Source organism: Schistocerca piceifrons, chromosome 1 (assembly GCF_021461385.2).
Source record: "Schistocerca piceifrons isolate TAMUIC-IGC-003096 chromosome 1, iqSchPice1.1, whole genome shotgun sequence".
NCBI classification, from domain to species: Eukaryota; Metazoa; Arthropoda; class Insecta; order Orthoptera; family Acrididae; genus Schistocerca; species Schistocerca piceifrons.
Window position 1 is genome coordinate 995,268,879 of NC_060138.1, and position 25,858 is coordinate 995,294,736.

Genomic DNA, 25,858 nt, shown 5'->3' on the forward strand with positions numbered 1-25,858 from the left:
AGAGGAATAGAGAGAGGTATGTTGCAAGCCATTGACGTTCACAGATTGATTAGATGTAAATGGACACTGCCAGCCACAAGCGCATGTGGTTTCGAAAGGATCACAAAAAAACATTGAGTTACAAAATGTGACACGGCATGATATTGTGACTGAGTATGACTACAAAATAAGTGGAATGCAAGTGAAATGCACCGATAAAACCTACAGCATGAAGCAAACTCACCCACTTACATTCAGCCGCACGTTGAGATTGCAGAATGGCCACCTTTTTTCAAGAAACAGTACCAGAGTGTTCCATTCTTCTCAACTTAAAAGTTCCCGGCTGACAGGCCGTGGTCAATATATAAAACTCTCCCCTGAAGTTTCGTCTCCGATTGCGGGAGACACCTTCGGAGGTAAAGCGGTGAACCTCTGAGGATGTCTCCCGTAGTCGGAGACGAAACGTCAGGGGAGAGTTTTATACATCGACCACGGCCTATCAGCCCGGATTGCACTACATGTACCACACGTATTTAATTTCAATAAAGACTACCAAATAAAGGTTTCCAATAGCGGAAATGTGTGGGAATGTTGGTTTGTAATCGTGGGTATACTGATTTGTAATCGTGGTTCCCCCAGAGGGGGAGGGCGGAGGTATACAAGTGGAGACACTCTACACCTCTGGGGTAAGGACTTTTTATTCATTACAGGATGTCAACCATTTTTAACAATAATTGCCAGCGATTCCATTTAACCGCAGATTTGACAGTGCCAAGCGTGATGAGAAATACTAGTCGGCGTTACAGTAAAATGTGTAAACATCGAGACGAGGACCACCTTAGATCAATCCTACCCCATTAAGAATTGGTTCTTCCGGCCTATTTGACACATGAATAAAAATGTTTGTAAATACGTCATTGGATACCTTAGATGTAATCAGAAAAAAGATGTATTTTCAGGTCGTCGAATCAAATGAGTAGTATCAGTATTCGGCTTTATAGCACAAGAAAAGAACTAACCGTTTACTAATGGGATGTACTTTCTATTGAGGTATCAGTGTAATCCACCTCAAAAATCGTCGAGTGGATGCCAAAAAATCGTTTGAGATGCAATATGGGTAAGTACTTCCTCTGAAATACATTCTCTTACTCACCGATTCAGTGATACAAGCAAAGGGCATTTTATAATTTTGTCACATCTACGGTATGTTTCAGGGGATGCCCATGTTCCTGAACATGTGGGGATCTTAATAATGTTCCAATGAAATAGTCCGTATTACATGTAAAATGAAGGGGAATCACTGCTGTCAGTCTTGTAAGCAGCAGATCCCGGGTTCGAAACCCGGTCCGGTACACATTTTCTCTCGTCGCCGCTGATTCTGCTTAATGTCCCGCTGCATCTGGCAGCAGTGATCCCCCTTCAATTTACAAATTATGTTTCACAGCTGCGGATCCTGCGTGGTGTCTGTCCTTTCGGACATGTCCGAAAGAACAGACACCAAGACACCACGTATTCTTATAGTCCGTATTACGTCTACAAAATACCAACAGTGTAAGTGCTGAACAGCTGTTTCTAATTCTATTTAATTATATGTGAATCTTCTTACATTCCACGTAATGAGCTTTAATATTGTGTCCGACAGTTTCAGCACAGTTTCGTTGTTGCAGCCATCAATTCTGAATGCTTTTACAGATGTGGTTAGAACTTTACACGACCCCCGATGGATTGTGATTCCAAAAGGGGGCTAACTTTGCAGTGCAATATAACCGTCAGAATTTGTTTTCTATATTTAGTCCCTCAGACTGTTTCTTACGTCACTGTGCGTCTATAGCGCTCTCTGCCACATGTATTTAAACTTTTCAACATTTTTTTTTTTCGTTTGCGCTCCAATACCTTGGATCTTGTCCTTTCTTCCTGTATGATTTTTCATAAATGTTTATGTGGAGCACAGTTTCCTAGATCAATGAACAGAGATGAAAGTAACATCAGTCGGAAGACAGCAATCTGCTGTCACGAAGTACGCACGCCGAAACAGGAGGTAGACGGTCTACTTTGTGTGTTATTCCGCGGCCGTAACGAATTTTCCGGGAGAGTTTGTGGTGCTCCGGCGGGTCTAACCGCTCAATATGAAGCGGACGAACAGGCGGATATGAGGCGCTGTGAAAGAGTGTGTGCCTGCAGCGTGTCAGCGTGTGTGTGCTGTGTGGTCGCAATAACGGCAGCCGCTGTCCCTGTGTGTTGCAGGACGCTGTCGATCCCGGACATGCACACCCTGCGCAAGGACGCGTTGGCGCCGTACCGCTCGCAGCTCACCGACGTGTAAGTACCAGCCACACCACTCACTACTTCCTACCGGCGGCAATGCCGACAGTAACCGCGATTCACGTCAGAGTCCTCTTGCAACCCCGTCAAGAATGTCCTGCGTAGCAGAGTCGTAATGAGGTAGCGTCAGAGACACTGGGCCGTGATTTACACGAAGACTACACTCTTTGACACTGTTGACACTCTAAACGTAGCTTAAGAGGAATACAGAGTGTTTCAAACATATCCATTCAATTTCGTAAGATTATACACTCCGGTTTCTTGAGAACCGCAGCAGTCGACATAGGGGAATAACTATTGAAGAACAATTCGAAATGACACAGTGATATAAACTGAGGTGACAAAAGTCATGGGACATCCTAATAAGGTATCGGACCTCCTTTCACCCAGCATAGTGCAGCAGATCGACGTTCCATGGACTCAACATCTCTTTGAAAGTCCCCTGCAAAAATATTGAGCCATACTGCCTCTATAGTCGCCCATAATTGTTAAAGTGTTGCCGGTGCAGGATTTTGTGCACGAAATGATCTGTCGATTATGTCCCACAAATGCTCGATGCGATTTTGTCGGGCAATCTGGTTGGCCACATCATTAACTCGAACGGTCGAGAAAGTCCTTCAAACCAATCGCGGACGATTGTGGCTCGGTGACATGGCGCACTGTCATCCACAAAAATTCTCTCGTTGTTTGGGAACATTAAGCCCATGAATGGCTGCAGATGGTCTCGAAGTAGCCGAACATAACTGTTTGCAATCAATGATCTGTTCAGTTGGACTAGAGGACCCAATCCATTCCATGTAAACACAGCCCATACCGTTATCGAGCTACCACCAGCTTGCACACTGCCTAGTTGACAACCTGAATCCATGGCTTCGTGGGGTTTGCACCACACCCAAACCCTACCAAGAGCTCTTACCAGCCGCCATCGGGACTCATCTGACCAGGCCGAGGTTTTTCTGTAATCTAGGGTTCAACTGATATAGACACAATCCCAGGAAAGGCGCTGCAGGCGATGTCGTGCTGTTGGCAATGTCACTCGCGTGGGTCGTCAGCTGCCATAGCCCATTAGTGCCAAATTTCGCCGTACTGTCCTAATAGATACGTTCGTCGTATGTCCCAAATTGATTTCTGTGGTTATTTCATGCATCGTTCCTTGTCTGTTAGCACTGAAAACTCTACGCAAACGCCTCTGTTCTCGGACGTTAAGTGAAGGCCGTTGGCCACTGCCTTGTCGTGATCAGAGGTAATGCCTGAAATTTGGTATTTTCTGGGCGCTCTTGACAACTTGCATCGCGATTTTTGAAATAGAATGTCCCGTGCGTCTGGCTCCAACGACCATACCGCAATCTGTCTCTTAATTCCCTTCGTGCGGCCAATACCACGTCGGAAACTTTCCACACGAATCATCTGATTACAACTGACAACTCTCCTCTGCCCTTTTACAGATTGTGTACACGATACTACCGCCATCTGTATATGTGCATATCGCTACCCCACGACTTTTTTTCAAATGGTTCAAATGGCTCTGAGCACTATGGGACTTAACATCTATGGTCATCAGTCCCCTAGAACTTAGAACTACTTAAACCTAACTAACCTAAGGACAGCACACAACACCCAGTCATCACGAGGCAGAGAAAATCCCTGACCCCGCCGGGAATCGAACCCGGGAACCCGGGCGCGGGAAGCGAGAACGCTACCGCACGACCACGAGCTGCAGACCACGACTTTTTTCACCTCAGTGTAAATTATATACGAGGTTCTTCAAAAATCTGGTTTTACAAGATTATTTCTTCTACATGGATGAAGCTAGAAACTTGTGTATTTTAAGTTATGGACTTGACCAAAAAGTAAGTTTCAAATTATACATCCAATTTTTACATCTTTTAATTCATGCACGTACGACCTTGGGGTACCCTTATACAATTGCGTTTTAGACTAATTTCCATTAATTTCTCATAAATATTCAATGTGTCCTCAACCGGACACGCGAGAAACGTTAGATGACACAGGTCTGCGGCATAAAAATAGTTTCAAATTTATTGAATGATTTTTGTATAGTTTTCAAAGCTGATTTCCGGAAAAATAGTTGAAAATTCCAACACGTACAATTATTTCACGAACTGCTTGTCCAGGTTTAGCTTTTTTCGGTATTTGAGCACTCTAGTGAGTTTGAATTTTGGTTTTTAGAATCTCCATAAACTGTTATTTAGCCGTTTTTATACTAGATATACATGAAATAAAGAGCAATTAGGAGAAACCAGCAGTATTTTCATGTCAGTGCCTGTCTGTCGCGCTGCCCCTTCCCCCGCCATAACCAAGCAGTGAGCTTCTGCTGTTGTCCTTCAGTTCACAGTACCTCTTCACCCAGTGCTGTTCGCGTGTTGTTGTTACTAGTGATTTAAAGTAGTGACTGTTTCCTCGTGTTGTGAAGTTGTTTTATGGACAATTGACAATGGCTACCAAAGGATGTATAAACTCGCCAGATTGCTTCTGCTACATTTGTGGTAACCATACCGTTCAAAAGCAACAAAGAAACATTTCCGACTTGGTTGAAAAAGTATATTTCGCCTGTTTTGGTATAAATTTAGGTGATAAGCCTTGGGCCGCACACAAAGTTTGTTCAGTGTGTCTTGAAGAACTGAGGCAATGGCTTCAACGTGAAAAGCAGTCCTTACGTTTTGGAATACCATTGGTATTCGTAGTGATGCCATAGTGATGACTGCTATTTTTGTTCTTGCAACGTACGAGGTTTCAATATGAAAAACAGAAAGGATGTTTCTTACTCTAACATTCAATCAGCCATTCGCCATGTTCCTCATGGACCTGAAGTACCATACCCTCTCCTCCAGATCCTTTGGATGATATAGATGATCACGAGGTATTGGCTCAGCAGGGTGATAGTGAAGAAGACAGAGATTGCTACGATCCTGGCACAACTGATCCCTTTGCATTCTCACAATCTGGACTGAACGATTTAGTTAAGCATCTAGGCCTTTCTAAGGAACTGGCAGAGGTTTTAGGATCTAGATTGAAAGATAAACATATGTTGGCACCGGGTACGTGCTTTTCTTGGTATCGATCGAGGGAAAAGGAGTTTGTATCTTTTTTCTCTCAAGAAGGTGACCTGGTGTTTTGCAGTGATGTTCCTGGACTTATAGCACGTTTCAAAATATAATATGCTCTTGATGAGTGGAGAATTTTTATTGATTCTTCAAAAAGAAGCCTTAAAGGTGTGTATCTACACAATGGCAATAAATATGCTTCTATACCGGTTGGACACTCGGTTCACTTAAAGGAATGTTACGAAAACCTTGAACCGGTTAAAGCAAACTCTGCTATTCAGATCACAAATGGACACTATGTGCTGATTAAAAAGTGATTTCAATGCTGCTTGGTCAAAAAAGTGGAAATACAAACTTCTTTCTCTGTGAATGGGACAGTAGGGACAGAAAGCAACACAACATAATAAAAGCTTGCCCCTTGAAAAATCCTCCAGGTAGGGGTTAAAAATGTTGAGAGGAAAAGCCATGTGGATCCCAAAACTGTGTTACTTCCACCACGTCACATTAAGTTGGGGTTTCTGAAACAATTTGTTAAGGCACTGCCAAAAGAATAGAGTCTTTCAGATATATTTTTGAACAGTTTCCTAGTTTATCCGATAAAGGAACGAATCTTTGTCGGACCAGACATTAGAAAACTAATGACAGATCCCAACTTTGTGGACAAATGGAAACAAAAGAAAAGGCAGCATGGACATCTTTTAAATTAGTTGTTACCGGTTACCTAGGAAACAAAAGAGATCCAAAATACAAGACACTCGTCGCAGACATACACGACAACTTTAGGAAGCTGGGCTGTAACGTGAACCGTAAAGTTCATTTTCTCCACTCACATCTTGACTACTTCCCTGCGAACCTCGGTGATAGAAGTGAAGAGCAGGGCGAAAGATTCCACCAAGACATCAAAGAAATGGAAAGAAGATGTCAAGGAAGATGGAACGTCAACATGGCAGCGGGCTACTGCTGGATGATAAAAATAGATGACCCTCAACGAGCCCACAGCCGGAAAATCAATAAAAGAATAAATGATGACTAACTGAAACCCTCAGCTGCCGACAGGTGTTGTTGATATACCTCGATGTGGACAGCTGAAACTGTGTGCCCTGACCGGGACTCGAACCCAGGATCTCCTGTTTACATGGCAGACGCTCTATCCATCTGAGCCACCGAGGACACAGAAGAATAGCGCGACTGCAGGGACTTATCCCTTGCACGCTTCCCTTGGGAATGTGAGTCTCACGGGAAGCGTTCAAGGGATAAGTCCCTGCAGTCGCGCTATTCGTCTGTGTCCTCGGTGGCTCAGATGGATAGAGCGTCTGCCATGTAAGCAGGAGATCCCGGGTTCGAGTCCCGGTCGGGGCACACATTCTCAGCTGTCCACATCGAGGTATATCAACAACACCTGTCGGCAGCTGAGGGTTTCAGTTAGTCATCATTTATTCCAGAGAAAAGCTGCACAGTCATCAACAGTATTCTGTTCTTTCGAGAACAGTTACTGTCTTCATATCAATAAAAGAAGCTTTCTACAGAAAGCGAAACCGTTATTATAAGGACTTATGAGCTTAAAGAGAAATGGAAGTGTACTGGAAATATAGTTTAGAACATGATTTATAAATAAAATAAAATTTTATAGCGTTGGAAAAATGTGATAAATTGCTTAAATTTTATTATACCCAAAAATAATCCCTTTTTTGTGAGAAAACCTGACGTGATAGAAAAAAATGGATTACCTTTTTGAAATCAGCGCTGAATAATACATAAGTCAGTTGTCAAATTTCAAACAACTTTCAAAAAATATTTTTTTGCAGACCTGTGTAATCAAACGAGCTATCTTCATAGATCCCACGAGATGTAAGTGATACGAGTAAAATATCTGTTTGTGCATAATCGAGCACACGATGTGACAAAATAGGTAGGTTCTTTCCATCTGTTATGTTTTTCTTCTCCGAGAAGTAGCCAGATTTTTTCGCTAATTGTTATCTTATTCCAAATACCTTTACTTGCTGATATGTGACACTTACTTGTAAATATCAAGTTCTTGTTTAGACAAAATTTCCCCCGAATTTATTATTTAGTTTTTCATTTTAAGCGTTTCCATTCAATTCGTATTATTTATTTTCATCAGAGCGCTGTTAATTAAATGTTACAGTTAACTGAAGATAGCACAATAGTTCGCTATATACAAAAACTCCAGGAGTTAATACTTATGTTTGAGGAAAAGTGACCTATATCATTTGAAAGTTTAGCATAACCACGTTCCTGTGAATTATTTTAAATTAGGTAATTCTGGCGCTGCAGTCCGGAACCGCGGGACTGCTACGGTCGCAGGTTCGAATCCTGCCTCGGGCATGGGTGTGTGTGATGTCCTTAGGTTAGTTAGGTTTAAGTAGTTCTAAGTTCTAGGGGACTTATGACCTAAGATGTTGAGTCCCATAGTGCTCAGAGCCATTTGAACCATTTTGAAATTAGGTAAATCTAATTATCTTCTGCAATAACTACAATTCTAGATTAATACCATTTTCCATCGCAGATTTCGTCATAACCATTGTTAGATTCCGGACCTTGACTACAGAGTTTTTCAGCTTAAATTGTTCTGTGCATTTTGACATACTGCACTGATTAGTTAACTAATTAATAATTTCATGTAATTAACTTTAGGGTACAATATGGTGCTCACTCATGTAAACGAGGGGAATCACAACGCAGAAAAAAATAGTGTCCATCTATTTTTATAATTCCATAACCAGCAACATTTTCTGTAATCTAGAATTCTATTCTTGTAGTTTGTCAAAGAGATAAATTCCAGTCTACCCTTTCCTCAAAGCACTACGTACTTTCCAAATTAACGGTTTGTTCTTTTGGTCGTCCATAAGTAGCTGGACGTCACTCAGCATAGTCAGTCCGTGGTATGAAAGTAAACAATTAACAAATACATCGGTGAAGAATTTTTTTTTCTTTTTGTTTGATCCACTCCACAACTGAGTACGAGGGGCAGTCAAAATGTTCTCTGGATTTCGTTCTAACTGCTTATTACCACAAAATAGGTACACTTATGCTTACCGCCTTCAAAATCGTCTTCTTCAGCACACACATACACAGTTGTTCCACTGCTCCCGCCATTGCTGGAAACAACGATTAAAGTCCTGTTCTGGTAGCTTCCAAAGTCCAGCTGTCACGTTGTTTCTGATGTCTTCGACGGTGGCAAAACTGTTACCTTTGACCCTTTTCGATGTTGTAAAGAGCCAGAATTCCGCTGCTGCTAAATCCGGTGACTAGGGCGGCTAGTAGAGAAGTGGAATGTTCGTTTCTGCGAGCTGCATCACCATAGTTAGCGATGCGTGGGAGGGACTATTGTCGTGGTGCCGTGACCACCCTCCGTGCCATTTATCGACACGTTTCTTTCGGATTGCCTCCCATAGTAGTTTCAAAAACTGCACTTAGAAAGGGTCGTTAACAGTTTGTTCAGCCTGTACAAGTTCATGGTACATAACACCTCCATTGACAAAGAACGCAGTGAGCATCGCAACACCTTTGTTTTGGATTTGACATGTCGTGCTTTCTTTGTTCGAGGAGATGACGTATGTGTCAGTTTGATTACTGCCTTTTTTGCTACGGGTTTTACGCGTACATCAGGGTCTCATCACCAGTAAGAATTGTTTCAGGAGACAGTCAACAAATGAGTTTCCATTTGATCCGGAGCCAGGATCCGCAGGACAATTTTGACACTAACACGTTTCATCTTCAAATCATCTGATAGGGTTAGGGTTGCGTGAATGGGAGAGATCTGCAATCCTTTTACCAACTCGTCGATGGTCAATGGTCGGCCTGATCTGATTAACTGTTTCACTTGCTCCACCCGTTTTTGGTCTTCCATTGCGGTGCTCGTGTTCCAGTTATTTCTATCTACCCAGAAATCTTGAAAACCATCCGTAAACAACTGTTTACTTTAAAGCTGCGTCTTCGTAAACTGAAGAGTGCAGGTGTGCTAGATCTGCACGGTTCGCAGAAGAGCTTCTGTGAAGTTTGGAAGGTAGGAGACGAGGTACTGGCAGAAGTGAAGCTGTGAGGACGGGCCGTGAGTCGTGCTTGGGTAGCTCAGATGGTAGAGCACTTACCCGAGAAAGGAAAAGGCCCAGCACACAATTTTAATCTGCCAGGAAGTTTCATACTTTCGTAAACTGTTTGTAAGCTTAACAAAGGCGCAAGAGCATAATTTTCACATGAATTTGATGTTCGCCCTTTGCTCGTAGTGAGACATAGTTCCAGCAGTCAGCAAATACTCTTGCCTGTAAATAAGCGAGATAAACCAAAAACATTATGCAAATTATTGCAGAGTAATCAAGAATAGTTAATCTAATCAGAGTCATTAATCCAGGTTAACTCGAGGAGCAACAAAACAGTTGCAACGAAATTCCGGATACATTTTGACTGCCGCTCTTATATTCTGTACGCGAGAATACGCACTATGATCAACGCGGAACCCAAGAACTTAAATGTTAAATTACTTACGAGTGATATCTGTGATTTATATTAATCAACGTTTGAACTGCACTGTGTTGTAATTACTAAGATTGTGAAATGTAATTGTCAGAGGAGTGAACTGTTGTCAAATTCAGTAATTCCTGTGATGGACTCACTTAAACGAACTGCCGAAGTAAAATCGTCTTTAAGAAATTGCTGAAGAGTTTTATTTAAGTTGAACTGTGTATTTTTGGAAAAATGTAAACCATTACTTTTGTACGACAGAAGAACAAGTTGCTTCCCTCTGAAATAGTGCTTGATGATCTGAGTAACTGCACTAATATTTACTTGTAGCATATAAACTGGGCGCCGCAACTAAAAATCGTCTTTTACAAGGGATAAAATTTGTGTAATTGTCAGCTAAACTGTTGGTGTCGTGTATATTTTTGACCGCTACCATCCCACGCGTACTGTAAACTTTCATCTTCAAGGTGATCAAGAAGAGATGCTACCGCAGAGAGGCTACAAATCACAGATCAGTTCTGTGTTAACATAAGCGTAGCTTATTCCTACATGTTTTATTTCTTCGCAAACTTGTTTCAGGATATAATAAACTTCTCTCAAGATTTCAGCCGAGTCAAATCATTAAAAAAATCCACTACCTTTCGGCTGAGTACTTCTTGGCCGTTGTTAAGTGGTAACTGTCTTTTGGTTGCTACTATCGGCCTTATATATCCGCGCTGCCTCCTGTGACGTCACTGGTAGTCGATTCAGCGCCATATAAGGTAATGTTTTATCCGCACACCCGCCGCACCCGCTTCATCCTTCCGACGGGCGGGTCAAAAGCCTTAGTTAGCTGTAGGCCACCGTCTTTCTTGAGGGTGTTTTCAAAAATTTTTATCTCGACTGTATTTTCATGATCGTCTACTCGTTCAACACCCTGCATGTCGTTGCAGGTTAGATTTCTGGTATGTATACACAATTACATAAGGAGGGTTCAAATTAAAAGGCACGAAACGTCGTAACAACCAAACCGTGCTCCTCCAGCGCGGAAAAACCATTAAGAGTGACGGGTACTGTGGGACACTTCGTAGCCTATGCAAGTCCGTAGTCCGTAGTTGAGGCAAGAAATCTCGAAGGAGGCACGCTACCATGGTTATACTGCAATAGAGTACTGCGTTTGAGCTGAACAGGTGGTTCGAAAAAGTCATACAGCCGGTGAAAAATGACCTCTTTATTCAGATTGCCCCTTCGAATTTATTTCCTTGATCAGATATTCAAGTGCACAGATGGTTGCAGCATAAGAGCGGTTATGTAACACAGGCTGACAGACAGGTCTGTCAGTTTAGGTTACATGTCCTATGAACTTCTGTGCACTTGGATAGCTGATGGTGGGAATAAATCCGAAACGCTTCAGGTGAGCAATTTGTGTAACAAATCCATTTTTCACCAGCTGCATGACTTTTTTTGAGCGACGTTTTCAGATCCACTACAATACTACATTATTAGAGGAAAGGAAATGACTACTAGTGGGAGAGATACCCTCTGCTATGCACTGTATAGTAGCTTCCGGAGTATGCATGTAGATGTAGATGTAAGTTGAATAATTCTGATAGTTTCACATGGTAGTATGAACGCGCTCTATGTGATACTCAGCTGAGGGGAGAGAATGTAGAACACCTGAAGCGTAAAAACCACCATCTTAACATTTCTCTGTTTTTTACCAACCCAGTCTCAAAACTTTTTGGTCAGATGGGGTTAAACTTGTTACACTAGCTGACATAATTCGATTGTCACATATCAAAGTACCAGTCATCTACCGAACAAGACATCGGATTCGATACTTCAGGAGTGTCAGCCGCGCGGGATTAGCCGAGCGGTCTAGGGCGCTGCAGTCTTGGACTGTGCGGCTGGTCCCGACAGAGATTCGAGTCCTCCTTCGGGCATGGGTGTGTGTGTTTGTCCTTAGGATAATTTAGGTTAAGTAGTGTGTAAGCTTATAGACTGATGACCTTAGGAGTTAAATCCCATAAGATTTCACACACATTTGAACTGACGTGTCACTATCAGTTTTCTTTTTCATGCTTATCCTACTGAACAAATGCTCCATGCACAATAACGGACCGAGCCGGGTGGCGCAGTGGTTAGCACAGTGGACTCTCATTAGGGAGGCCGACGGTTCAATCCTGCTTCCGGCCATCCTGATTTAGGTTTTCCGTGATTTTCCTAAATCGGTTCAGGCAAATGCCGGGATGGTTCCTTTGAAAGGGCACAGCCGACCTCTTTCCCTAATCCGATGGGGCCGATGACCTCGCTGTTTGGTCTCTTCCACCAAATCAACCAACCGACCTACAATGATGGAAAAAAAAATTCAGAACGGAAAAATAATTACTGTAGAGTACCGAAATTTCTGGAATATATTAGTGTAGGTAACATATGTAAGTGATTAACAATGAAAGATCACCGGTTGATGTAAGCAAGACATAAGAAACTGCACATGTTAAATGCTGGTACACCAATAACCAGCACACAAACGTAATCTACAGCTGCCGGATGTCCGTTTGGGAATGGAGTTCCATAGCTGTTGAATTTGGTCGGTTATACAGGGACGCTTAATGATGTTTCTGGATGACACTGGAGAGGTTGTCCGATGATGTCCCATATGTACTCGATTGAAGACAGATCTGTTGATCGAGCAGGCCGAGGCAACATGTCGACACTCTGCAGAGCATGTTGGGTTACAACAACGGTATGTGGGTGAGAGTTATCCTGTTGGAAAACACCCCTTGGAATGCTGTTCATGAATGACAGCTCAGGAGGTCGAATCACCAGACTGACGTAGAAATTTGTAGTCAGGATGCGCGGGATTATCACGAGTGTGCTTCTGCTGCCATACGAAATTGTATCCCAGACCATAACTCATATTGTAGGTCGGTGTTCTAAGCCGCAGACAGGCTGATTGCAGTTCCTCAACTGGCCTCCTCCTAACCAACACACGGCGGTCACTGGCACCAAGGCAGAACCAGCTTTCATCAGAAAACACAACATACCTCCACTCTTCTCTTCAGCGAGTTCTCGCTGTACACCACTGATGTTGCAAACGGCGGTGGTTTGAGGTCAGTGAAACCTGTTTGCATGGGAAAACACGAGACGTCAACGAATCTTTCAATAATCTTCTCTGGACTCGCATACCAAAATGTGTATTTGTTGGGTTGAAGACCCTACAGTTAGGAACGTATGACACTGTAATCACATTTATTAATGGATGTAGTGGCAGACTGAGAGTACTTGAGAAGCTGGGAGTGATTTGGGGGAAGCATACAGTGGAAGGTCTTCACAAAGTGGACATCGGAAGAGTGAAAAAAGCTGAGGTTTCAGCAAAACATGTGACCAAAGAGGCAAGGAAAAGGAGAAGGGAGCTGTTACTTGATAGAACTGTTGGTGAAGATGACCTAGAATATGGAGCAGGGTGTTTTTAATAACATCATGTAACAATAAAGGTAAGAAATTTCACACGAAAACTTTAAACGTCCTTGCCTCAGATTATACATTTTTCGCTACAAATGCCCCGTTTTCTCAGAAACTATTCGTCCTACTGCACTGAAACTTTTACAGGCTCCAGTAAGCCATGGATCTACAACCAAGAATATAAGTTCAGCTCAGCTATTTTTATGTATATTTACGTTAACAAAATTTTTGCAAAAATACAGGCATTGTGAAAAAAATTTGTAAAACCTCTTGTTTTGATGCAAAACCATCCATCATAGATCAGTAGAATAAAGATGCAGTAGTTAATATATGGCAGAAATTTCAAATCCGTATCTACAACAGTCTCTGACATAATGGGTCATTAACATTGGTGAATTAACATGGGCGAGATAGGGGCCCGAGTCTCTCCTTAACGTACTGAGCCGAGCCGTGTTGGTGTTGTTTCACGGGATTTCTGGACAAGGTCTGGCGAACCGGTAGTGTTACCGTATGCTGCTGACGTATTTCGTTCTGTAGACCATCCCAGCGTTGATCCGATGCATAAACCAGAGGCCGAAAGGAGATGCAGGTCATCTTAGAGGCTGTGCGTAGGTGAAGTACTGGAGACAACAGTAACCCATGTGTAACAATAGGGCGTCTGGTTCGAAAGTGTCTATGAAGTAACCCATTTGTAACAGTTCTTAGTGTCAGTGTGTTGCCAACTGCAGTTCAAATTGCCGCTGCAGATGCAGTACGATGCGCCAGAGCCATCGCTGAACGTGATGGTCTCCCCTCTCGGTAGCGCCACCTGGCCGTCCAGAGCCCGGTCTTCTGGCGACTGTACATTCTCGTGACCAGCGCTGCAGCAATCACGCACAATTGATACATTCATAACAAGTTTTTCTGCAGTATCGCAGAAGGAACACCCAGATTCTCGTAGCCCTCTTAACGACGTCTTTCAAACTCAGAAAGGTGTTAATAATGGCGTCTTTGTCGCCTTAAATGCATTCTTGACTGACACCAACTCACAACGCCTAATCTCAAACTAACAGTGGCGACAGCTACAGCGTGTATTTAAAGCAAACCTCATTTGTATCCCCCATAGTGGAGCTACTGGTACCATTCTTATTCGACTGGCGCGAAATCCCAATAGACGTCTTTCAGATGTAGAAACACGCCTACCAATTTTCCGTTTATTTCGCACTGCTCCTTCTTGGTATCGCCATTTTTTACTGTCAGTGTATAAAGGTACGGTAAACTTTAAGCAGCCTTGTTTTATTGAACACAGTTGCAATATGTCCATACACGGGGCACACTATAAATTTCGCTGGTAGCCGCGGGGTGGAACACTGGATTGAGACGTGGAATTTCCTGAGCAAGCAGCCAGGAGCAAGGGGTATTCCTATTTGGCGGCTTAAGGCGAGCGCTGGCTTCTTAATTCGCCCGGAAGCAAGTAAGCCCTTCGTTACGCCGACGCCTTAGCAGTTAAGCTCTTGTGTACATTAATGAGAACGCCTTTCGTTCCCTAATAATAATCGCTTTAGCAAGTAATAGCTGACTGTATGTGTTTGCGCTTTTATGGGGAGCGAGTCTTACTTAACCCATTTTCAGTTTTACAATCATGTCTATGAGTACATATTAGCTGTCTTTTCTTATTTTCTATCACACTAAAATTTTAATTCCACCAAACAAACCCGACGCTTTTAGCGTCCTCGCGTACTTTCCACAAGTCATTCTGTGGCTTTTTTTGCAACATATTGGATACTTATTCAGTTGCTCGTGAGAATCTGACGTGAGAAAGCACGAAGTTTACATTATTACCTGCATTTGGAGGAATTGTAGACGGGCTAACCCAACCACATTTCTGGGTAAAGCAGTTAAGGGTTAAACGTAAACACAGCTCGCGAATTAGAATGTAGGCACGTTCTGACTGGTCGACTGCTGTCTACAACGCAGTACGAGATACGAATATAGTATAATCGTGGAACATGCATCACCATGTCACCAAAACCCCCAACTGTTACCCGGGTCCTTCCGCACAGTAGGCAGCGACGTTAACCATTTTGTCCATTTTTTATATAGGACTACTGGCACCTTCCATGCTACTCTATTCTGTGCAAGCCTCTTCATCTCCGAGTAACTACTGCGACCTACAGCCTTCTGAATCTGCTTAGTGTGTTCATCTCTTGGTCTCCCTATACGATTTTTACCTTCCACGCTTCCCTCCAATACTAAATTGGTGATCCCTTGATGCCTCAGAAAGTGTCCTACCAACCGATCCCTTCTTCTAGTCAAGGTGTGCCACAAATGCATCTTCTCCCCAGTTCTATGCAGTACCTCCATTAATGTTCAGCATTCTTCTGTAGCACCACGTTTCGAAAGCTTCTATTCTCATTTTGCTTAAACTATTTAGCGTTCGTGTTTCACTTCCATACAGAGCTACATTCCACACAAACAGTTCCAGAAAGGACTTCCTGACACTTAAATCTATACTCGACGTTAAAAAATTTCTCTTCTTCAGAATCGCTTTCTTTGGCATAGCCAATCTACATTTTATATCCTCTCCACTTCGACCATCAAAAATTACCAACTACTTTAAGTGTCATTTCCTAATCTAATTCTATCAGCATCACCTGGTTTAATTCGACTACATTCCATTACTCTCCTGTTGCTTTTGTTGATGTTAATCTTATGTCCTCCTTTCAAGACACACTGTCCATTCCGTTCAAAAATGGCTCTGAGCACTATGGGACTTAACATCCGAGGTCATCAGTCCCCTAGAACTTAGAACTACTTCAACCTAACTAACCTAAGGACATCACACACATCCATGCCCGAGGCAGGATTCGAACCTGCGACCGTAGCAGTCGCGCGGTTCCGGACTGAAGCCCCTAGAACCTCTCGGCCACCAGCAGCCGGCTCCATTCCGTTCAAATGGTCTTCCAGGTCCTTTACTGTCTCTGACAGAATTACAATGTCGTCGGCAAACCTCAAAGTTTTTAATTTTTTCCATGGATTTTAATTCCTATTCCAAATTTGGTTCTTGTTTCCTTTACTGCTTGCTGAATATACGGATTGAATTTTATTTATTTAGCGTATGGCATTTAAGTACATTTCAGTATTGGATCACATTATTCTACATTAAATAACATTACACACATTCACAGACCAACATCTAGTCCTTGTACATATTCAGCGGATTTTTGGGATGCCATGAGGAATTCTTCAAAGTCCCCACTGAACGCTCTAGCACTGAATTCTTCTCAGATGTATTGGATGATCTGCTTAGGCGCGCCGTAGTCACATGCTGGCGAAGGCAGCAGTCCCCATTTGAAGAGTGAGTCAGTAAATCCTCCATGTCCATTTCTTAGTCGGTTCAGAGTTGACCAGATCTTGCAGGGCTGATCAAACCCAGGAACTGTCTCATTAATACAAGGCATTAGGTGGCAAGTTGTTGGGGAATTTTAGAGCCATTCTCTTCTCCAAGAGTTGATGTCAGCCCCAGTGAGACTGTCGAGAGCAAGAGGAGGATGTCTTGAACGAACCTCTTGACACTCAGATCAGGTATATCGATCTGTACCGGTAGTTCAGGGTTTGCTTCGATCTTGTTGTATCCCCTGACCAAGGCTGCTTCTCGTCGTAGTTTTGGGGGTGGTATATGACTCAGGACAGGTGGCCAAATGTTAGGCGTAGACCTAACGGTTCCTGAAATAATGCGCATGATGTTAAATAATGCGCATGGTATTGTTAAGTTTGACATCGATTGTGTTCACATGACTACTGTTTAACCATACTGGCGCACAGTACTCCGCTGCAGAGTATACCAGGCTCAGCGCAGACGTCCTCATAGTTGTTGCCGTTGATCCCCAGCTGGTTCCGCAGAGTTTTTGAATGAGGTTGTTTCTTGTTCTCACCTTGGCAGCTGCTTTTGTAAGGTGTGATTTAAATGAGAAGGTTCTGTCTAACGTGACCCCTAGGTACCTTGGCTCCTTTTTGTGGTTGAGGTGTGTGTCGTCAAAGTATACTTCCAAAGCTCTGTCGGCTTCTCTGTTATTGAGGTGGAAGCAAGTTACTTCTGTCTTCGTGGCGTTTGGCCTAAGCCTCCATTTACGGAAGTATGCTGCCAGGGCAGACAGATCGGATATCATGGTTTCTTCCATTGTATCAAAATCGGTGTACCTCGTTGCAATGGCCCAGTCATCAGCGTAGCCAAATTTCGTACAAGCTGTTTCTGGCATGTCGGCAATGTATAGGCTGAAAAGCAGAGCCTTGAGTTAAGCCATTTTGAAGGAATTTCTGGCTACTTACTTTTTCCCATGACGACCTGGAATCCTCTGTTACCAATCATGTTATCAATAAGCTTTGTCACTTTTTGACAGGGAATTATTTTCATTACTTTAGACCTTGTCTCCAGACGGTATCATAGGCTGCTGACAAGTCAATGAACGCCACAGATGTTTTTAATTTCTTTTGGAATCCTGCCTCAATTTGTATTGTAAGGCACTGCTTCGATTGGGACGAAAGCCGGCTTGTTCTACTGGGATGGCCGTAAGTATTGTCTGACCGATCCTCTTAAGTAGTACTCGTTCCAGAAGTTTGTACACCATACTAAGCAGTGCTATGGGCCGGTAGTTTTGCGGAAGATGTCCCGGTTTACCTGGCTTTAGGAGGGCAATTATCTTTGCACGTGTAAGTTCTCGGGGTACGTTTCCTGTCTGCAGTAGTGATTGGAAGAACTTTGCTAACCATGTTTTCGTATATTTGCCAGACTTGATAGATAACATCCTCCCAGAGTTTCTTGAGCCGGCGGCTTTACCTGGTTTTGTATCCTTTATTGCTGTCGAGATCTCTTCGGGGGTGATGTCGCATGAATATTTAGTGTCAACACTGGCTGTGGCTTTAGCTTTCTAAGTTAACGTTTAATGCGTATTGTGGCCTCTCGGTGGTATAGCCCTTTAGATGTTATAACAATGTGCAAAGCAATTTTTTTAGGTGTTGTGGGGTTTTCTTCTCGAGTGATATGGCTGGCTCCTCCTAGTTTTGGAAGCAGGGACCATACTTTCCTGCTGGATAATTTAAAATTCATAGCCTGAGTACTTTCCATCCACTTCTGTCGTCGTGCAGTATCAAGGCTGTGTATGAGTTCGTCTGCTATTTCTCTGTCACCGCAGCTTTGGTAGTCGTTACACAGTTCCTCACATTCCTCGTCCCAGCCTGGAATGTATTCTTTGTGGAATCCTCTAGGTATGTGCTTTTTTGCTGTGCTGATGACTTCACCCACAAATCTTTTATAGCTATCAACAGATGGACAGATCCATCCCAGGCATTTATCGAGGTCTTCAGAGTAAGCTTTCCAATCTGCTTTTTGTAGGTTCCATCTGGGTCGAGGAGTTGAGGTTATCAATGGAATACTTGTGCCGATTTCCACTAGGACAGGACGGTTTTGACTGTGAGGGAAATCTGGCAAAACATTTCGGTTTGTGTTGACCAGCTGGTGATTTTCATCTGCTGTGACAAAGCGTAGGTCTGGGTCACACTCTCTTTTTCAAGCCGCTGATCCGAAGGAACCACGACATTTAGCATCTAAAATGAGGTGGATGTTGTTTCCTTCTGTCCAATTTACTAAGGCTTCACCATTTGTATCAGTTGTTCTGTAGCGCCATTGCGTGTGGTGGCTGTTAAAGTCCCCTACAAAGACCGCGGGGTGGCGGCGTGATTGGAGAACATCTGCTGGCCATGCGGATCCTGGTGGTTTGTAAATGTTACACCTATTTTGATTATCACAGAGTGGATATTGTCATTTGTGGAAGTGGGCAGCAGGTGAGCGTTCTGTATTTTATGTTTGACGTATATGGCTACTCCATAGGCATGGTGGTATGTTGCACCAATGATATCGTATCCTGGTATTTTTCCTCTGGAGCATAGTTCTTCTTCGTTATCTGTGTGGGTTTCCTGTATGACAATCACGTCAATGTTGTGCTTAGGCAATAACTTTCGAAGATTTTGGCATTGGGTTTTACTAATACCCTCAATGTTCAATTAGCATATTTTAATACTTTTTCCGAGTTTCCTCGATGCTTGGCCCTGATAAGGGCTTTTGATGTGATTGTCAGTCATTTCCACTCGGTTATATACTTCTAGAATAGCCAGGAAATATAGAAAGCTTGTCTGGCCGCCAGTTTTGTTGCCTTCTTAGCGCCACCCAGGGGTCACGTGTGGGGCAAATTTCAGGTTTACACCCACGAACGTGAAGCAACATCGAACCCCTACAGATTGAATAACATCGGGGATAGACTACAACACTGTCTCACTCCCTTCTCAACCACCGCTTCCCTTCCGTGCCTCTCGACCCCTATAACTGCCATTTGGTTTCTGTGCAAGTTGTAAATAGGCTGTCGCTCCCTGTATTTTACCCCTGCCACCTTCAGAATTTGAAAGAAAGTATTTCAGTTACCACTGTCAAGAGCTTTATCTATGTCTACAGATACTAGAAATGTAGGTTTGCCTTTCCTTAACCTATTTTCTAAAATAGGTGGTAGGGTCCGTGCTGCCTCGCGTGTTCCAACATTTCTACGGAATCCAAAGTGATCTTCCCCAAGGTCGTCTTCTGCCAGTTTTTCCATTCGTCTGTAATGTATTAGTGTTAGTATTTTGCAACCGTGACTTATTAAACTCATAGTTCGGTAATTTTCACACCTGTCAACACCTGTTTTCTTTGGGTTTGCAATTATCATATTCTTCTTGAAGTCTGTATTTCGCCTGTTTCTTACATCTTGTTCACCAAATGGAAGAGTTTTGTCATGGGTGGCTCACCCGGGGCTATTAGTAGTTCTAATGGAATGTTCCAGGGACCTTGTTTCGACTTAGGTCTTTCAGTGCTCTGTCAGATTCTTCACGCATTATCATGTCTCCCATTTCATCTTCATTTACGTCCTCTTCCATTTCCATAATATTGCCCTCAAGTACATCGCCCTCGTATAGACCCTCTACACTTGTTGCACCCTTCTGCTTTCCCTTGTTTGCTTAGAATTTAATAAGATGGGACCCGGATAAACTGAAAGAACCAGAGGTCGTAGAGAGTTTCGGAGAGAGCATTAGGGAACGATTGACAAGAACAGGGGGAGGATAGAAGAAGAATGGGTAGCTCTGAGTGATGAAATAAGGCAGCAGAGGATCAAGTAGGTAAAAAGACGAGGGCTAGTAGAAACCCTTGGGTGACAGAAGAGATATTGAATTTAAGTGATGAAAGGAGAAAATATAAAAACGCAATAAATGAAGCAAGCGAAAAGGAATACAAAGTCTCAAAAATGAGACTGACAGGAAGTGGAAAATGGCTAAGCAGGGATGGCTAGAGGAGAAATGTAAGAACGTAGAAGCGTATATGTTTCGTAAACATGGCGTTTGAGGGATAGAGTGATGAAGGGATGTATATAGATATATATATACCAACAAAAGACCATGCAGACACATGTATCCCTTCATCACATTATCCTTCAAACGCCATATATTCGAAACAATAGAACAAATATGCATTGTTTCGCATATACGGCGTTCGAGGGTAGTGTGATACATATGCAGTGTGGTGCACATTAGACAGCGACGTTAACCATTTCGTCTTTTTTTTATATAAGACTCATTGGCATATACTTGGGTATTCCAGCCCGCTTTCTTTTCCTTTTCTTCTTTTTTTTTAATTACAACCTTTCGATTCCTTGCTAGCCAGACACATTACCATATATATATATCTTAAAAATGGTTTCTCACTATAAAAAAAAGAAAGGGGGATGGAATACCCAAAGTATATGCCAATGAGTCTTATTAAAAAAAAAGACAAAATGAGTAACGTCGCTGCCTAATGTGCACCACACTGCATATATATCGCACTATCCCTCAAACGCCATATATGCCGAATAATATAAGAAAATTCACGGCTGAATCCAGCGATCCATCGCCTCAACGCTAACAAAATAGTTTTATGTTTTTTCCTTATATGCAACAGAACACAATGAGCAAAATACTTTGTAGCTTTCCAAAGACGGAAACGGGAAAAGTTACTATCGTATATTCCGATCCACCTTAATCAACACCCCATCTGGTAGACGTGATATTTAGCATGTCAGCAAAATTATCCCGATAAGGAATACAAACGTCTCAAAAATGAGATCGACAGGAAGTGCAAAATGGCTAAGCAGGGATGGCTAGAGGACAAATGTAAGGATGTAGAGGCCTATCTCACTAGGGGTAAGATAGATACCGCCTACAGGAAAATTAAAGAGACCTTTGGAGATAAGAGAACGACTTGTATGAATATCAAGAGCTCAGATGGCAACCCAGTTCTAAGCAAAGAAGGGAAAGCAGAAAGGTGGAAGGAGTATATAGAGGGTCTATACAAGGGCGATGTACTTGAGGACAATATTATGGAAATGGAAGAGGATGTAGATGAAGATGAAATGGGAGATATGATACTGCGTGAAGAGTTTGACAGAGCACTGAAAGACCTGAGCCGAAACAAGGCCCCCGGAGTAGACAATATTCCATTGGAACTACTGACGGCCGTGGGAGAGCCAGTCCTGACAAAACTCTACCATCTGGTGAGCAAGATGTATGAAACAGGCGAAATACCCTCAGACTTCAAGAAGAATATAATAATTCCAATCCCAAAGAAAGCAGGTGTTGACAGATGTGAAAATTACCGAACTATCAGCTTAATAAGTCACAGCTGCAAAATACTAACACGAATTCTTTACAGACGAATGGAAAAACTAGTAGAAGCCAACCTCGGGGAAGATCAGTTTGGATTCCGTAGAAACACTGGAACACGTGAGGCAATACTGACCTTACGACTTATCTTAGAAGAAAGATTAAGGAAAGGCAAACCTACGTTTCTAGCATTTGTAGACTTAGAGAAAGCTTTTGACAATGTTGACTGGAATACTCTCTTTCAAATTCTAAAGGTGGCAGGGGTAAAATACAGGGAGCGAAAGGCTATTTACAATTTGTACAGAAACCAGATGGCAGTTATAAGAGTCGAGGGACATGAAAGGGAAGCAGTGGTTGGGAAGGGAGTAAGACAGGGTTGTAGCCTCTCCCCGATGTTGTTCAATCTGTATATTGAGCAAGCAGTAAAGGAAACAAAAGAAAAATTCGGAGTAGGTATTAAAATTCATGGAGAAGAAATAAAAACTTTGAGGTTCGCCGATGACATTGTAATTCTGTCAGAGACAGCAAAGGACTTGGAAGAGCAGTTGAATGGAATGGACAGTGTCTTGAAAGGAGGATATAAGATGAACATCAACAAAAGCAAAACAAGGATAATGGAATGTAGTCTAATTAAGTCGGGTGGTGCTGAGGGAATTAGATTAGGAAATGAGGCACTTAAAGTAGTAAAGGAGTTTTGCTATTTGGGGAGCAAAATAACTGATGATGGTCGAAGTAGAGAGGATATAAAATGTAGGCTGGCAATGGCAAGGAAAGCGTTTCTGAAGAAGAGAAATTTGTTAACATCCAGTATTGATTTAAGTGTCAGGAAGTCATTTCTGAAAGTATTCGTATGGAGTGTAGCCATGTATGGAAGTGAAACATGGACGATAAATAGTTTGGACAAGAAGAGAATAGAAGCTTTCGAAATGTGGTGCTACAGAAGAATGCTGAAGATTAGATGGGTAGATCACATAACTAATGAGGAAGTACTGAACAGGATTGGGGAGAAGAGAAGTTTGTGGCACAACTTGACCAGAAGAAGGGATCGGTTGGTAGGACATGTTCTGAGGCATCAAGGGATCACCAATTTAGTATTGGAGGGCAGCGTGGAGGGTAAAAATCGTAGAGGGAGACCAAGAGATGAATACACTAAGCAGATTCAGAAGGATGTAGGTTGCAGTAGGTACTGGGAGATGAAAAAGCTTGCACAGGATAGAGTAGCATGGAGAGCTGCATCAAACCAGTCTCAGGACTGAAGACCACAACAACAACAACAACAACAACATCGGATCAATTGCGAGGCGTCCCAGTATGCGGCAAATATGTGCTGCTGAAACATCAAAGAGTCATCCTCCCCCCCTCCTCCACACACACACACACACACACACACACACACACACACCAGCAACCACAAAATGTAGAAAATGAGCGATTAACCAACATCACGGAATTAGACTTCGTAAAGATGGAGCAATCCGGGCACAGGATAATGCCTGTAGTGGAGGTAGTGGCAGAAGTCCTGGTGAGGAAAGCAAGTTGATACCACAGGCAGAGCCAGTGCGCCAGGCGACCACTCCCCGTAAATCTATGGGGCAGCGTGTCCAAGGAACCACTTCGACAACATGTAGCCGTGTCACTGAGTCCAACTCGGTGTAGACGTTCATTTTGTTAATGATTCTGTGCCAAGAGGAAGTCACTTCCATAGCGTGAATCGGGAAACTGATGTTGGTCCATACAACCATCAAACGAACACGAGATGATAACAGTTGAACGGGGTTGGACTAGACCACCGCGTACCCGCGGGGAAGCAGGAATTGTGTCGTAACCACTCGCTGCCTCAAGATGGTATCCTTCAGATGCCTCACAGCAATATAAAATTCTCGAACGTGACGCAATTTGCAATGAATGCGACGTAAACAGGCGAAGCGGGACTCACTGGCTGTACGAGATGTGATAGTATGCAGTTCACGCGTAGCAATCAGTGTCATATGTACTTGCGCGTGGTATCTGAGAGAGAGTCAAGCCTCTTCCGTGCACGACTTCGTTGGAATCTCGTGATGTAGTTTAAATACGGGTACATGCGTTGATAACCTCGTCGTCGTGCGCCCGTAAACTCCAACGGGTAAATGACCCTTCCATATAAATCGGCAAAACCGTTGCTGCAGTTTCTTCGCTACCATTTCAGGAAGAGGAAATACCTGTGCTATGTAATACACCTTGTACAAAAAATTCCCCCTCCCCCGAGAGTCAATCAGCAACTTGCCGCAAAAGCTGTTCAAGAGAAAGGACAAACAAAGACTTGGAGAGCGGACTGCCCTGAGGCCGTCCCCGACGGTGAACAACCGGCGGCGTCAGCTGACGCTGCAGTGTTTTTGTACAACTTAGAAAGAACTACACCGGCAGGAGCGGTGAAGCCGTCGCTCTCGAACATGCGATCGAGATACGCGTGGCTAACGCGTCAAATGCTTTGGAAAAATTCAAGAAGGTAAAGCTCAGTGAATAGATGTAAGGGCCGCCATCGAAACCACATCCCTATATTCTAGCGCCGGCCAGGGAGGCAACACTGATGTTTACGAATCACAAAACTAAGCTGTAAGAACAATCTACTGTTCATAACTCGTGCAACAGTTTTGTACTCAGAACTGAGTAGCGTGACGGGATGAAAGTCAGCCGCTGTTAAACGGCCATGATGCTTCGGAACGAGAACAGTTTTCCCCCATCTTGAAGCTCACGGGTACAGCTCTCGCCGCAAAATGTCGTTTGAAATGGAAGTAAAAGTAGAATCGAAGAGATGCAAAAAATGTGAATAAAATTCCTTCGGAAGGCCGGAACAGAGGATTTATGGTAGGGGGAATTAGAACTGAAATCAAACACTACATCCTCCTGAAAATCCACTAAAACTCAACATAATGTGCCATAAGCATCTCTCTGAGGTTCGCAAAAATTGTATTGGAAAGGGGATCCCCAGTGTCACCCCTTGTTTACAATTGTGCATAGTACTGATGTATAGCGTGAGTCACCTCATCATGAGTAATCAACTGACGGCTATCGTAATCGAGATAATAAAAGATACTCGCCGACGAGTATGATGGCGAAGCAGGTGAGCCAAGGATATCAGTTCCTTTTAACGAGAGAATGTATCTTAGACTTCACCCTCAACCCTTCCATCTGTTGCTTCTTAATCAGAAGTAATACGCCGAAGATCTGCAATCCTCAGAGAGGGATCACCTGCTCGTGCATATACACTCATGTTCATTAATTAAGGATAATGCTGATACATGGTGAAACAACGCTCTGGTGGGCGGTCTGCGGGTTTAAATGACCTCGGGGTATGACAACGCACGGTGGCGCTGGCAGCAGTCCACATACGCACATTTGTGTTGGTTCATGTCAGAGTACGGTGCAGTGAGTAAGTGTGCAGACGTATTCAGATGTGCTAATGGTGACTGTGTGTTGAAAATGGCTCAAAGAACACACGTTGATGACGTTATGAGGGGTAGAATACTACGGCGATTGGAGGCTGGTCAAACACAGCAGGTCGTAGCACGAACACACCGCGTGCCACAAAGTGTGATCTCAAGATTATGGCAACGATTCCAGCAGACAGGAAACGTATCCAGGCGCTACGGGACGTCCACAGTGTACAACATCACAAGAAGACCGGTATCTCACCATCAGCGCCCGCAGACGGCCACGGAATACTGCAGGTAGCCTTGCTCGGGGCCTTACCGCAGCCACTGGAACAGTTTTCTCCAGACACACAGTCTACATACGACTGAATAGATATGGTTTATTCACCTAGAGACCTGCAAGGTGCATTCCACTGACCCATGGTCACAGGAGAGCCGGTAAAGCCTGGTGTCAAA

General features: G+C 43.3%; 1 protein-coding gene and 1 non-coding gene across 2 annotated transcripts in view; both read left to right on the forward strand.

The window, feature by feature from the left end:
* The window catches only part of LOC124777044, a 218,087-nt gene that overhangs the window by 96,783 nt on the left and 95,446 nt on the right, over positions 1–25,858 (forward strand). Inside the window, exon 2 of the mRNA XM_047252312.1 lies at positions 2,224–2,298. Within this exon, the coding sequence (XP_047108268.1) occupies positions 2,224–2,298 (75 nt within the window). The remainder of the gene's footprint in view (positions 1–2,223; positions 2,299–25,858) is intronic.
* Trnat-ugu lies at positions 6,652–6,725 on the forward strand. Its single transcript has one exon. It is a non-coding gene; the product is annotated as a tRNA-Thr (tRNA).